We start from the raw sequence: 14,477 nt of genomic DNA, 5'->3' as shown, positions 1-14,477 counted from the left end.
ACACTGGTAATATTCCAGAAAATAGGTAATTTTGCTATTTTTCTTCTCAACCAAACTCCAAAGTAAAATAGCTTACCACCTTAATACTTAATAATATGTACAAAGAATTTTTTAATCCTACCAAGTAACAAAGAAATAGACTGAATAAAAATCCTTACACTGCCCTTCTCTTTGAGAGCATTGGCTAGGTTGCAGTAAGCATCAGGGAAATGTGGTTGCAGTTCAATAGCTCGCCTGTAGGTGTCTATTGCCAGATCTATTAGGCCTTGCTCATAGTATACACAAGCCAGGTTGCCGTGCACCACTGCATGATTTGGACTCAAGCTTAGGGCACGAAGATAAGCTGCCACAGCTCTGTAAACAAAAACACACACACACACAAAATGCAACTAACTTTTAATGGATGCCCTGTTATAATTAATTCATGCTATACTATACCAAAGTACATTAATTAACTGTAATTAATTACAATTAATTCATGCTATACTATACTTAACCTCAAATCAAAATTGCAACTTTATATAGGCTTTCCTCTGACAACAACAAAAAAAGTTAAGTCAGGATCTACTTAGATTTCTGAATCAGATCAAAGGAATAATTTAGTCGAAAAGATAAACATTTCAACAGTTTTACAATAAAGGAAATTTCAATTAAACTCCTAGTGAGAAGGATAATGGCTTTGTGGAAAGCCAACAATGAAAAGTCAGGTAAATAAAAGGTAACACAGCAGACGTGATTGGGGAAAAGCGATATACTAGAAAAGGAAAATGTATTTCAATGGACATTGTCATAATTTCAGTCCAAACTCTCAAGTGTTGATACAACAAAGACTCAAGAAAATTTATCAAATAGAACATTCTCTCACCTGTCAAAAATCCGTGCCTCTTTTAAGACATTTCCTAAATTAATATAAGCATCCAGAAAATTGGGGTCAAGAGTGACAGCCTAAAAATCAGAAGACAGTTACTTAGAGCAAGTTAGCATTTCAGGTTAACTTCACAAGTACAATTTTTTATTCTGAGATAATTTTAGAGCTTCCAGCTACATTTTCTAGTATAATTAAATCTCATTTCTTTCATTTTTAAAACCCAATTATTTTAGTACCCACTCATTATTCACAAATCTCAATGTTATCAAAATAACTTCTCGTGTAATATAAGAGCAAAATGTGTCCTGAAGGAAAAATTTTAGATTGGGTCTGCTCCAATTTTATTGAGCTGAATACTTCTAATGGTTGGCATTATTTTCTTCACAATTAATCAGCCTAACTCTTCTAAAAACTAACGGCAGAAGCAGCAGCAAGCTCTAACTGAAAAAGAAAATACATCCATCAGTAACTACAACTGTATACTCAGTACAAGCTTAGTAAGATATGTAATTAGAGCTGTATACTCAGTGAGATACATTACTTTCAGGAGATACTAACCATTAAATGGTTTCATCCAAATAGTTCTGAAGCTGCCTTAAAATACAGTCAGATATATCTAGAGGAGCGATTCTCATCCCTGGCAGTATATTAAAAATTCACCTCCTAAAAGGTGCCTGGGCTCCAACACAGGCCAGTTAAAGCAGATCCTCTGAAGATGGGGCCAGCATATCAGTATCTTTTACAAGCTCCTCATGTGCAACCAAAGTAAACAACCACTGAGCAAAAGAGGTAGGTACTCCTATAGTGTAATAAATGCAAATCTTAACTGAAATACTGAAAAGATAAAGGTACCGAGTAACTGTGAATATATTAAAGATTCGTAAAAAACACTTCCTCTTCACTTAGATGGCAACTCTTATAGTAGACAGCATGATGCACTTAACTTAGGCTGTCTATAGCAATAGATGTCCACCTCAAAAACTTTTAACTTTTCATTATGGAAAATTTCAAACATATACAAAAGCAGAGGAATATAACAAACTCCCAGGTCTCCACTATCCAGCTTTAACAATTAACAAATCATGTTTAATTTTATTTAATCTATATTCCAACCTAACTCCCCCTCTTCCCAGGTCATTGTGAAGCTAATCCCAGACTTCTCAGTCCATCTGAAGATATTTCAAAATGTATCTCAGGGACAAAACAGGAATACTTTTTCATCCCAACATAACCACAATACCAATATCACACCTAAAATAAATGACAGCAATTCCTTAATATCAAGTATCCATTCCAGGGCCAGCCCAGTAGCATAGCGGTTAAGTTCACGTGCTCCGCTTCCGCGGCCCAAGGTTCGTAGGTTCGAATCCTGGGCGCAGACGGATGCACCACTCATCAAGCCATGTGGCGGTGTCCCATATACAAGAGAGAGGAAGATGGGCACAGATGTTAGCTCAGAGCCAACCTTCCTCAGCAAAAAGAGGAGGACTGGGGCCGGCTGGGTGGCGCAAGCCGTTAAGTGCATGCGCTCTGCTGCGGCGGCCCAGGGTTCCCCGGTTCGGATCCTGGGCGTGCACCAATGCACCGCTTGGCTAAGCCATGCTGTGGCGGCGTCCCATATAAAGTGGAGGAGGATGGGCACGGATGTTAGCCCAGGGCCGGTCTTCCTCGGCAAAAAGAGGAGGATTGGCAGATGTTAGCTCAGGGCCAATCTTCCTCACAAAAAAAAAAAAAAAGAGGAGGACTGGCAACGGATGTTAGCTCAGAGCCAATCTTCCTCACACACACACAAAAAGTATCCATTCAGTGGTCCAATTTCTGATTAACTCTGATTCAGGATTCAAATAAGACCCACACAATTTGTCAACATGCCTTTGTGAGCTTCTTTTAATCTTTTAAATTAAAGGCTTAATTTAAATATTCATTTTTATTCCTGTAATTTGGTGAAGAAATCAGATCATTGTCCTATACAGCTTCCCATAGTTTGGACTTTGCTGACTGCATCCCTATGGTGTACTGTAACGTGTTTCCCTGTCCCATGTATTTCCTACCAATTTCCAAATTGGTAGTTAGAACTACAAGCTTAATCAGATTTGGGTTCTTTTCTCTTTTTGCAAGGCTACTTCACTGGTGGAACTGTTTACTTCCATATCACAAGATACATGTCTGGTTGTGTCTCTTTTTTTGCCACTGATAAATGCCTAAATCTATTAATGGTGATACTCTGATTCTATCATTCCTTCTTCAACTATTAGCTGAACACTTCTATAAAGAGAAACTCCTCCTTTCAACTACTGGGTTACCCTGAGGTCCAGTTCATACAGGAGAAAGAGGACAAGTGCTTTATTGTTTCCTTTTTAACCAGTTTTCAAAATGAGTTGCTCCTTATTTTCCAAAGGTGACCAATGAATTCCTTCTTAGTGTAATTATGAACTCATGGATTTAAACATGTTTGGTAAATTTCAACGTATTTCAGTTATTATTCCTACTGATGCTCAAGTCCCATCCTTAGCCAGTGGGAGCCTCTTCTGGTTGCCTTTTGAGTCCTTTTGACACAATCAAAGTGACATATCAAAGCTTCCTTGCTTTCTGGTATGACAAGGCACTCCAGATTAATTTTGTACATTTCCTGCCCCAGATCTGGAATCAGCGTTTTCCCGAGAAGCCCTGCTTCTTTACAGTAAAGCTGTCTGCTTAAAAAAAGGATTTTTAATTACTAAAGTACATTTTCAATGCAAAATTGGAAACCGTCATATCATATACCATCAAGTAAATGCTGCAATACTGTCAGAGAAACAAAGATACTATGTGACTGGTTAAGTAAAGGCCTCTTATTTAGTTCTGGTAAAAACATCCTGCACACATAAGCACTTCATAAATACCAATATTAATTTAATGACCAACCTTTTCAAAGTGATGAATTGCAAGCCAAATCTCCCCTTGTGCATTGAAAACACAGCCAAGATTACTCCAAGCTACTGCAAAGTTGGGTTGCGTCTCAATTGCTTTCAAATAACATGCCTTAGGAGGGGTTAATGAAAGAAGAAGATGGGAGGGGAAGGAGGCAAAGGGAAAGGGGAAAATTTGTAAAGGGGAAAAAAAAAAAGATTGGGGGAGGGGGGAAGAAGGTGATATCATTATTCCTTCTCTGACCAGCCAAAAGTGACCCTGCAGCATAGGCTCGCTTGCGCCAAAACTAATGCGCTGCCACAGCTGGCTGCTCCTGCGCCTGCGCCACCAGAACCCAAGTGCAAACCACCATGTTCAGTTCTGCCAACCAACGACCAACCCTTACACTGGGACTTATCTTGGAAGTCAGCTGCCTTAAGACTCTGTGCTGGACTTCTCTTATCTGAACACCTAAGGGCTCCTGCTATGTTTTCAAGTGATATCTAGAGGGCTTCACTTAAGGCCAAGTTTTCCCACCCCCACAACACCCCCACCCCCAGTTTCCCAAAGTGTGTTCTATGAGGTATTAATAGGTATCACTGGAAAAAAGGATTTCATGATCAAATAAATCAGGAAAACAGAAAACAGGTTTCTTTACTACAGGAATTTCCTAAGGCTTTAATAGTATATACAGCGTTCCCTGAACTTAGTTGACCATGAACTCTTTTTTCATTGGACCTTTTATTAGAATACTATGAAACACATTTTGGGAAATGCTGCTCTAAACAATAATGTTCCTCACTATCATCAAAACTACACTGAGGAGAAAAATGTTTTTCTGCCAAGTCAGATACCATAAAGCCAAGCTATAAGTTATATCCTTGCAATGCCCCTGTCTCCCAAGGGGGACTGAAGCTGAAACCTCATATGACAGGATTGCACCTAGGTTGAGGTCCCTGTAATGCGAGCGCAAACATCGCTTGCGCAACCTAACAGCATCGCACTGCGCAATCGCTGCGAACTGCTGCGCTACATATAACACCCCTAGACGCAGCAAACGGCCAACCAGATCCATTAATCTACTAGACAGGCCCATAGAGAATATTTGTTTAATGAGATTAGTTGGACTTGAGGTATGTTAAAACCCAATTTTATCCAAAAAGACTACAGAATAGGACTGAGGGAGCCAGTCAATCAGATTACTCATCTAGTCAACCGTTCACAGGGGCTCATTCGCACGCATGGCGCATTAACGCTGCGCAGCCTTTGCGCTACTGCAGGGTCACAGCGCATCATCAGAAGAGCAGAATGCTGCAATCCAAACAAAGAAGAAAAAAGGAAAAAAATGAACAACAAGAAGAGTTAGAAGCTTTTACTAGTAAATTATCTCTAACAATTTTTAATATCAATTAACTTTTACTTATCTTTGACAGAATTGTGGCTATAGTATAAAACATTCTCTTACATAACTTGCTTGTAAACAAAATTATTTTAAGCTGTTTCTGAAGCCACAAGACAGAAGATTCAGGCATGGAGGCAAATTGTTTTGCTGTGGCAGTTACAAACCCGTTACCATATTTCTCATCATGTGACTTTTCGGTGCGTTCCTTGCTGGAAGAGGAGGAGGTGTGTGTCTGCCCTAGATCCAGGCCTCGAGCTCCCTTCAGCGAGGCACCTTACGCATGGAATAGGAGGTTTCACCCACCTGAAACCTTCTAAATACAATATCAATGGTGAAAAACCAAAAACAAGAGAGAAAATAAAAACAAGATCATTAGTAAAAGTTCAACAAAGCAATTGAAATTCTTTGGATGTCTATTACATATGGGAATGAGGACAGTCTCAAGTCTGTAACATGGGAAACATGCAGAAGGGAGAGGGTTAATCAGGGCTATTGCATACAGCAGGGATTTTTGCTGGAAGAAAGGCTCTTCATTTTCTACAAAGACAACACAATTTTGCTTCTATCTACTAGGAATATGCTGGCTTGAATTTTCAAATGCACTGATTACAAAAGAAATACATTGCATTTCACTCAAGAGTATTTTCTTGTTCACTAAGTTCTCACAAAAACAGAATAACATTTTTCAAACTAGGTGTCTCCAGAGCTCTGAAATAAAGAAGTCAGCAACCTAAGGCAGGCGCAATGTCTCAGCCTAAACCGATCTCTAAAGCTGCAGTGAAGTGCAATTCATGTTAGCTGTCCGCTTGGTGGGGTGACAATTAATAGGAGCTTATCAAATATTTGTTCTATAAATTACCAATTAGATTTATCAGCTAAGATTGAAATCAATTACAATTCATTAGCTGGAAACCTACATAAGGTTCATCCAAAGTGTCAGCAGAATTTACGAGCTATGCACTTAAAACTAGTGCCTTTTAACATTAGATGGTGCTGAAAAGCCTTCTCCCTCCCTGGATGAAGCAGTCAAACAGACAGCTACGCTGCGCATACACTCCACGCATTAGCATGCGCGTGGGGCTCAGAGCAACAGGTGGGAGTTTCAGAAGCATTCTGGTTTCTCCCCACTCCTCACCCCTGCAGCGCGGTTGCGTAAGGTGGCTTGTAACAAGACAATGTCATTTATAAATTTAATTTAAAATTATACCAAAAGCTTTAATAACCCAACCTGGTGTTCAAATTCATTATTTGGAAACACAGAATGCTAAAAGCCACCTTTCCACTTTGGCAAGTTTTCTTTCGATCAGTCCATTTCCCAAACAAACCAGCTTTGTCCTTCTGACTTTTTTTTTTTTTAAAAGGAAGTGGGATGGGGAGGAATAAAAGAAGGAAGTAAGGAAGAAAAGAAGGTAGACAACTAGGACTAGAAAGGGGGAAAAAGGAACTTGGGGGAGGGAGTGGGGACAAGAAGAGGCAGGATGTTCCAATTATTAATTTGCAATCATTTTAACAGCCTTTCTTCCACTGTAAAAAGGGTGAGGAAGATGAAGGGAGGAAGGTTAAATAAGAATTTTAAATGCCAGTATTACAGGGTAACATTTGATGAAATTCTTCTCCACTTACAAGCCACAAAGGACTTAGAAGAGCAGCATTTTCAATGGCACCTGCATCATATACGAGTCTTGAGCCAAATCACAGGCGCTCTGCTTGTCATCAGCAGGCAAGCCTCAGATTTGAAGGAATGTTATTTATCCCCACATAAGATCATGACAGAGCCCATTGTTATAAAGATGATCTAGCTCAGCAGAAAGGCTCCAAAATGTTCAGGTTCTTGCTTTACCCCCAGATTTAGAACAGATATGCCAAAGCCTGGCCCTGCTCTAGTCTGAGGCGATTCATGCCGTCAGTTTTCCTCAGTTTCATAGGACTGTTTTGTGAAGATAGCTCAATGAAGAGTTGAAGACTTGGCAAAAAGTACAAGTTTTCATAACACTGATGTTTAAATGTGTTCTATCAAACACCTACCTTGGCTTCTTCCAAGCGACCCAGGGCTTTGAGCAGGTTCCCCAGGTCACTGCGAACACAGTACAAATCCTAGAAATCCAGAGATACTCTGTCATTAATTATACTCTGCTTTGTCGACCAAAAATATCTTGAAATTACTTTCATGCATCTACCTCCCTGTCATTTTATTCTGTCAACTAAAGATACTGCTTGACAAATTTAAGCACAAAACCACAATCCCTCATCACCAATTCCAAATTCCAAAAAGTTACAAAAACTCATTTGATGATTAAAGCTGACCTGAACTGGCACAAAGCTATTTATGGAATTTATTGATCCTCCTCAAATGTGAATACTCATACCTTAGAATATTAACACCTTAGAAATATAAATGTGTTTTACTAGAAGGTGCTGCTCCAGACCCACCTGGGAGTTTTATATATGGTATTATCATCTTTCTAAAATCCTAATAATTCTGAATTTTGAAATGCATTTGATCCCACCAGTTTCAGATAAAAGACTATGGGCCTTACTATAGCTTCCCCTATCCCCAAATATCAGCCAAGTTTTTTTTTTTTTTTTAAAGCATCAAATATTTGTTTAAGGTTATGATGAATCATTCCTATATCAAGGGCCAAAAATTTTCCATAGTGAAAAAAAGTATTTAAACCATGATTAGCTCTGAGCAAACCTACCCTTAGGCTGTCAGGCACATTTAGAAACCTTGACTTCATTTCACTATTAGATAGAAGGATTACTATCCAATCAAAGCTTCAATCCTGGCACCTGCCAGTAGATTACTCATTAGTATTAAGTGCTATTAGAGTTGAGTGGATGAATAATGAAAAGCAGTTGACTCTGCTTTTTATTAGCAGTGTGATTGTGTTGCTAGTCATCTGACTCACCAGTCCGTTCATCAGTATGAAAGACACGTCAGAACAGTGAGTTTAAATTTTTACTTGTCCTTGTTTGCCTATGTCAGTCAAATCTGAGTTAACAAGCAGAGACAATGGCAATAGGGAGTAGGCTTATCATTTCAAACTGTTTCATGAGTGGAAGAGCCTTAAATTAAGTCCTAGAAAGTGAAATTTTATCAACTGTGCCAAAGTATCATCATATACATTATTCTATGTGCAACTGTGTTATGGTTTCTAAAATCAGGTAATTAATTTTACTAATAAACAGCTTTTGTGATTGTATATTATTATCCATCAGGTGAACCAAAAAGTCATCCAGCAAAGAATAGGCTGCCACAGAACACCCTTATGGTTGGCCATACTGGGTTAGTTCCATGATCTACCCTATCTGTCTGTCCATTGAGCAATGACTGGTGTTTTGGGAGAGAATGGTTATCTCCTGTGACCTCAAGGACAAAAGGCTAATACTAATCCTCAAAACATCATAGGTATCACTAATCTTATTACAGACTTCTCCTCCTCTATTGAGTCTAAGCACTTTTTAACCCCATTTATACTCTCAGAAGTAATGAATTTTATAGTCTTGCTATCTACTTTGTATGATTTTTTTTTCCTAAACTTTAAGGGTTACCCGTCTGTTTTGGCAGATGATGACTGCCAATCTGCTCCTACAAGCTCCTTCTACTACACCTGATTATTGTGGTCATACATCTTTGGACTTTTACCAATTCCTATGCCTTTTCTGAGCCATAATAATCAGGAGTCTTGCAATAATTCTCCAGCAATGAACCTAATGGGCTATACAATTTAGCCAACTGTTGCATAATTTTACCCTCTAGTTTCTATAAACTCTTGGATGAATGCCATCCATGTCCTGACAGTGTATCTATCTATATTTGGTTATATCATCTAGATCCATTACAGCATACTAAATCAAGTTAACACACTGCCCATAGTTAAAAACAGATTATCTTCAAGATCACTATAAGATACTCAATAAGGCAGTTGTATCAAAAAGTTAAACATACCATATTAAATATAATAATGAAATCGAATTGTCCCACTTGGGGATCCAAACCTTTATGCCTTAACAGCTAATTTCTAGGAAATTCAAGCATACCACTATTCTCCCAAAAGTTCAAAACCTAAGACACCAATTCTCCTTCATTCGTCAAATCAAAACAATGTCTGCTAAAAGAATCACATTTCTCAAACCTGGCCCATTCTACCCATTCCCAGGTTAATATCTTTTATGCAAACCTTTACTCAATTCAATAATATACCTGGAACTGTAGAGAAAAGAAATTAACAGAACCCTTACCCTAAGGGGCTTACAATCTATGTGGAAAGACAAGGCACATACATACTAAATTGCCCATATGGTGGTAAAGAATTTTAGAGAAGTAAATGAACTTAAAGGAGAAATTTTTAAGCTGGGCCTTAAAGGATGAGTAGGAGGAGGGCATTGTAGACAAGGGAAAATAGCATGAATAAAGGTAAGGAGATGGAAATGAGTAAGAATTTCCTGCATAACCACCCCTTCTAAGATAGCATCTATTTCCTGCCTTTCCTCCTAGAGCCCCCACCCCCACTCACGACATCTATATACACACAAAGTAAAATCAGGTTGATAAAAATCTACAGTAGTTCTCAATTGCCTCTCAAATTAAATTCAAACTCCTCGGCCTCTCTACTCTTTCTAAATCTTCCAATTGACTCTTCTCTACTACACTCACTTCTTGTTCCTACTTGACTCACCACTTCAGCCAAGAAGTCTACTTGCTATTTACCTTCCTACAGAATGCTTAGGTTATAAGCACCCACTCAAGAAAATCTCCTGATTGATACTCTCTAACAATAATCATCCAAGGAACTTACACCTTTTTTCCTTTACGGGTCAGGTCCTCTCTCATATTATAAATCCACAACTTTTTCCCCCACTAACACATCTCCCCAGTTCCTAACAAAGCATTGTACATACAATAATAAACACTCATATATTTAAATGTGACATTTGCATGGTAAACTTAAAAAGCAGAGCACAGAGGAACAGAAATATATGCATGATTTTCTACAGTTCAGCTGTATAAGTGAGGCTGGCGATAGTAACAAATATGACAGTAACACACGACAGTCAGGACGCCAGTAGCTCTCAGTGCTACGCATCCACAATCAAAGCAGAAGCGATGGTTCAACAACCTATAAGATTCAGAAACAGAGCTCCTTCGGGCAACTCAGGGTCATAACCATTTTACAAAGGACAATTTTATACATAATTCATAAAAGGGATTGCCAGGTATGGGCAACTCTAATGAGGCATCACGTGAAAGATTACCAGTTACAATAGCCCCTTCAAATCCGATGGACTAAAATTTTAGTCAAATTATTAAATCATCCAACATTACAGAAGACAATTCAGAATATAAAAATATGAAACAGCTCTGTGTCTTAGAAGTCATTTCTATAATCAAGTCACAGAATAACTTCTAAATTGACATTTCGTTAACTTAAAAAAATAAACACTGCTGAAAACAGGTTACCAAGAATACTACCTTAACATTTTATTTTTTTACTGCTGCAAAACCAAAATAATATGAGTTTCTTTAACTATTTTTCATAGAATGCCAACTACATCTATGATTCAGGCCAACAGTGCACTGCTAACAAGAGCACAATTTAGGAACAGACAAGATTCTGTCAGCACTGAATTGACAAAGGCATTTGACAGTAAGCTTAAATCTAGTTAAGACTAAATACCCTGAAATGAAATAAAACACAATCACTATGGTATACTTAGGTGAAATCAAGGCAGTTTGCACAATACCTTTTTCATTCTTACCAGTAAAGACAGAGAAATAAAGTAGCACCTTCCACTAGTAGAAATATAGAGCCAGATGGGAATGTACAGCTGTTCAATGCCTTCAAGGGGTAGTCCCATGATTTATTTTAGTACTATCTTACTTCTTTGGTAGGGCACAATAATAAGCTTTCTGTTAACATGTTAGATATTGAAAAGAATGGTTCTATCTCCCACTTTAGCTTTCCCTTCTCATCATACTCCTACGGTTTGTACAGTCATGCCATCGCTTAACAACAGGGATACATTGTAAGAAATGCGTCGTTAGGCGATTTCATCATTGTGGGAGCATCAGAGAGTGTACTTGCACAAACTTGGATGGCATCGCCTACTACACACCTAGGCTATACGGTACTAATCTTATGGGACCACCGTAGTATATTCTGTCTGTCATTGACAGAAATGTCGTTATGTGGCACACGACTGTACTGTCAGCAGCAATGACCGCTCTGCTACACACGTAGGCAACCGGAAAGCTGAGCCAAGGGAATCAAGGTTCAAAACATTAGGGGCCACCGCTGTGTTAAGAGGGCACAAGTGAGCTTACACTCAATCAACAAGTGAAGGGTGGAACCAACCCTGATTAATAAAAGGAAAGAATGTACTGTGACAACGAGGCACACAAGTGAGCCCTGAGCCTTGGCAAGAACAGAGTCCAAGCCCCAGTGACAGCACATACAGGGTTCCCTAAAACTTTCTGTGGGTAAAACTAGCTAGATAGTACTGTAATAAAAAATTACAAAAAGTCACTCAAATTTACATATATATGCATTGAGTATCTCTAAAAGGATACATAAGAAATTAGTTTCATTGGCTACCTCTCCAAGAAGGGTAGCTGGGAGACTTTTCACTGTATCTATACAAAAAGCAATGAATAAAAAAAATAAAAAATTTTAAACTCAAAATTAACTAAAACAATAATTGTTAATAGATGTTGTGATAAAAAGTGATTTCAGATCTTTGTACAAACTACTAAATTAAGCTTCAGTCTCCTAACCTGTAAAATAGGGATTAAGGGACAGCAGAATATGATCAATGGTTTTCAAACTGTGCTCAAGGGCTGCCTTGAGGGGTGGGTGCCCTCTGGGCATATCATTCCCTTTCTACCTCTTATTTCTTCTCTCTTCAATGTTTGCTTTCAAGATATTCAGGCTCAGGTTTTAATATCCACTTCACCATTACTGGCTGTGTGATCCCAAGAAAGTTAACCCCTGAGTCTGTTTTTTTTTAATTGCTAAAACTGGAAATAATACTTTCTACTTTGAAGGATCACTGTAAGCATTAAGGCCAAGGTCTGAAGAGATAGGCACAGTGTCTGAGCACACAGCAGACTTTGAATAAGTGGTAGCTATAACAGTTAATTATTAACCACTTCCAGGGTTGTTGTAAAACTAAATGTTGACGACATAGCTTGGAAATGTATTCTTCAATTTTTTCTGGATTCCTACAATTCCTTTCTTTATCACTTACCTCTTAAGTTTACATCTATCTTCTTTCCCTAACTACATCAAAAGTTCTGAGGGCAAGTCTTACTTTTTGTGTGTATCTTTCAGAGACCCTAACACAGTGTGAACTTAACGTCTGCCAGCTGGGCCTGACTTGTTCCTCAGAAAACATCTGCAATTTAGACAAAAAAATTGTAAGAACTAATCAAAACCTTGGTGTGGATACTATCACCTCAATTCTCCCACTTCTAGTTATGTTGATAGAAAAGAGAATAGGATATTGAGGAACAAATTTTGCAGCCTCATTTTCCTGTCACTGATCCATATAGCAGCATCTCATTGGAATTATTTTATATTACAAATTAAGGCCCTATATTCACTATTCCTTTAAAATCAATTAACTCTTGCAAACACCTATCAGAATTTCTCCAAATTTAATCAAAACAGCCCAAAGAAACAATCACGTGTTCTGTACTTTTACGGGCATTATAAAAACAGATGTAGAGTTTCTTGCCATAAGGATAATTTTTATGCTTTCTAATATAACTTCTTAGATAAAACAATTTTTTTAAAACAACACAGATCTGGTGTTAAAGCAATTTCATCATTTTAAATAGACAAACATTTCTAAACTCTTGACTTTATTCCATGCAAAAACCTATTTTAGTGTCTGAAGTATCAAAGTACGTTTCTTTCTGGGCTTTTGTGAAGGGAAAATAATAACCATTAAAATTTTACTCACAGGATTGTACTGAAGAGCAGAGACGTAAGCTTGTACTGCCCCTTCCATGTCGCCTGCTGCTACCAACGCGGCTGCCAGGTTAATATAACCATCAATGAAATCTGGTTTGAGACGCAATGCATGCCGGTAATGCTCAATTGCTTCCTGCAACTGCCCTCTTTCCTTGTACACATTCCCCAAATTCGAATAGGCTTCTGCCAGAAGAGGATTCTGTTTAATTGCCAGAGTGCTAAAGTGAGCAGATCTGGAAAAGGAGAAAAGTGTTGATGCATGGGTATGCACATTATAGAAAGAAGGTATGGCTCATATGCAACTCAAACAGTTTCTAAAGATCCTGTGCTACTGCTAATTATATAACTATATCTTTTAACTAGGGCATAGTAGGAAAAATTTTGGAAATTAAAGTTTTTCAAAAGTGGAAGTATTCCAGATTTCAAACTGGAACGCTCTTTTCTCTTATGAGATAAAATCCTTAGAAGAGTCTTATTACCAAACTGTCACATTGTAAGCCATGATTATTAAGATCAAGAACGAAAATGCTACGCGCATGAGTCTCATTATCCATTTGTTGATATGCACATCTTTAAATGTCTAAATAGGCCAGAATGACAATTTATTAAAAGGACAAGAACAAAGATTCTTCCCTTTTGATTAATTCAACTGATTAGCTAAAAGCAGCATATCATAACAACTTAATGGTGGCGTTTGCAACTTGAACCACATATGCACCTCCTACCACAGCATATACACCATCATTTCTGAGCATTTCCTTCCCGCAAGCTAACATGTCTTACAAAGGTGACACTGGATGCTCAGATGTATACTAAGAATAATTTATTACCTGAAGAGAGCTAAGAAAGCAGCAGATATAGGTGGAAAAATCTCGAAAAGGTCCCTAGTCATGCTGATAATATAACCGCCACCACAAAAGGAAGGAGAAAAATTTGCAGCTGGGCATGTCACAAGTGGGCAAGAGAGCAGATGTGTGTTGGTGGCTCTGTTGAAACCCAGTACTGGAAAAATTTCAAGTTCAAATATTTAAGTATCATTTTTCAAGCTCAGCACCCAGAGGCAGCAATCACCAGCAGGTACCCCCACATCTCCTACCTGTCCAGCCTTCGACACTGGAAGTGTATAGATGAAAGTAATAAAAGCACACCAGTATTGTCTGGCTCTTGTCGCCAAAGCTGCATGCAGTGTCTCTCAGCTGCCTCAAAATCTCCTGCCTGATATTCTCGATGTGCCAACTCAGCTAACCCTTGGAAGGAAAGCATACGTTTCGTTGGTTCTGGAGAATCATCAAAACATTTGAGGGAAGGAGGGGGGAAAACAAAAAGTTAGAAATGCAAACAA

At 38.3% G+C, this 14,477-nt stretch overlaps 1 protein-coding gene across 4 annotated transcripts in view; it reads right to left on the bottom strand.

The window, feature by feature from the left end:
• OGT (O-linked N-acetylglucosamine (GlcNAc) transferase) overlaps nt 1-14,477 on the bottom strand; it is a 32,917-nt gene that overhangs the window by 15,474 nt on the left and 2,966 nt on the right. For 3 of the 4 annotated variants that reach the window (XM_058536167.1, XM_058536166.1, XM_058536169.1), the window contains 6 exons: nt 14,232-14,412; nt 13,125-13,368; nt 7,185-7,253; nt 3,773-3,889; nt 866-945; nt 159-354 (listed from right to left, as the gene is read on the bottom strand). In XM_058536167.1, coding sequence (XP_058392150.1) covers nt 159-354; nt 866-945; nt 3,773-3,889; nt 7,185-7,253; nt 13,125-13,368; nt 14,232-14,412 — 887 coding nt within the window. The remainder of the gene's footprint in view (nt 1-158; nt 355-865; nt 946-3,772; nt 3,890-7,184; nt 7,254-13,124; nt 13,369-14,231; nt 14,413-14,477) is intronic. The other variant, XM_058536168.1, reaches the window with a different exon arrangement.

This window comes from Diceros bicornis, chromosome X, assembly GCF_020826845.1.
Source record: "Diceros bicornis minor isolate mBicDic1 chromosome X, mDicBic1.mat.cur, whole genome shotgun sequence".
Taxonomy (NCBI): domain Eukaryota; kingdom Metazoa; phylum Chordata; class Mammalia; order Perissodactyla; family Rhinocerotidae; genus Diceros; species Diceros bicornis.
This window is presented reverse-complemented; position numbering and strand designations above follow the sequence as displayed.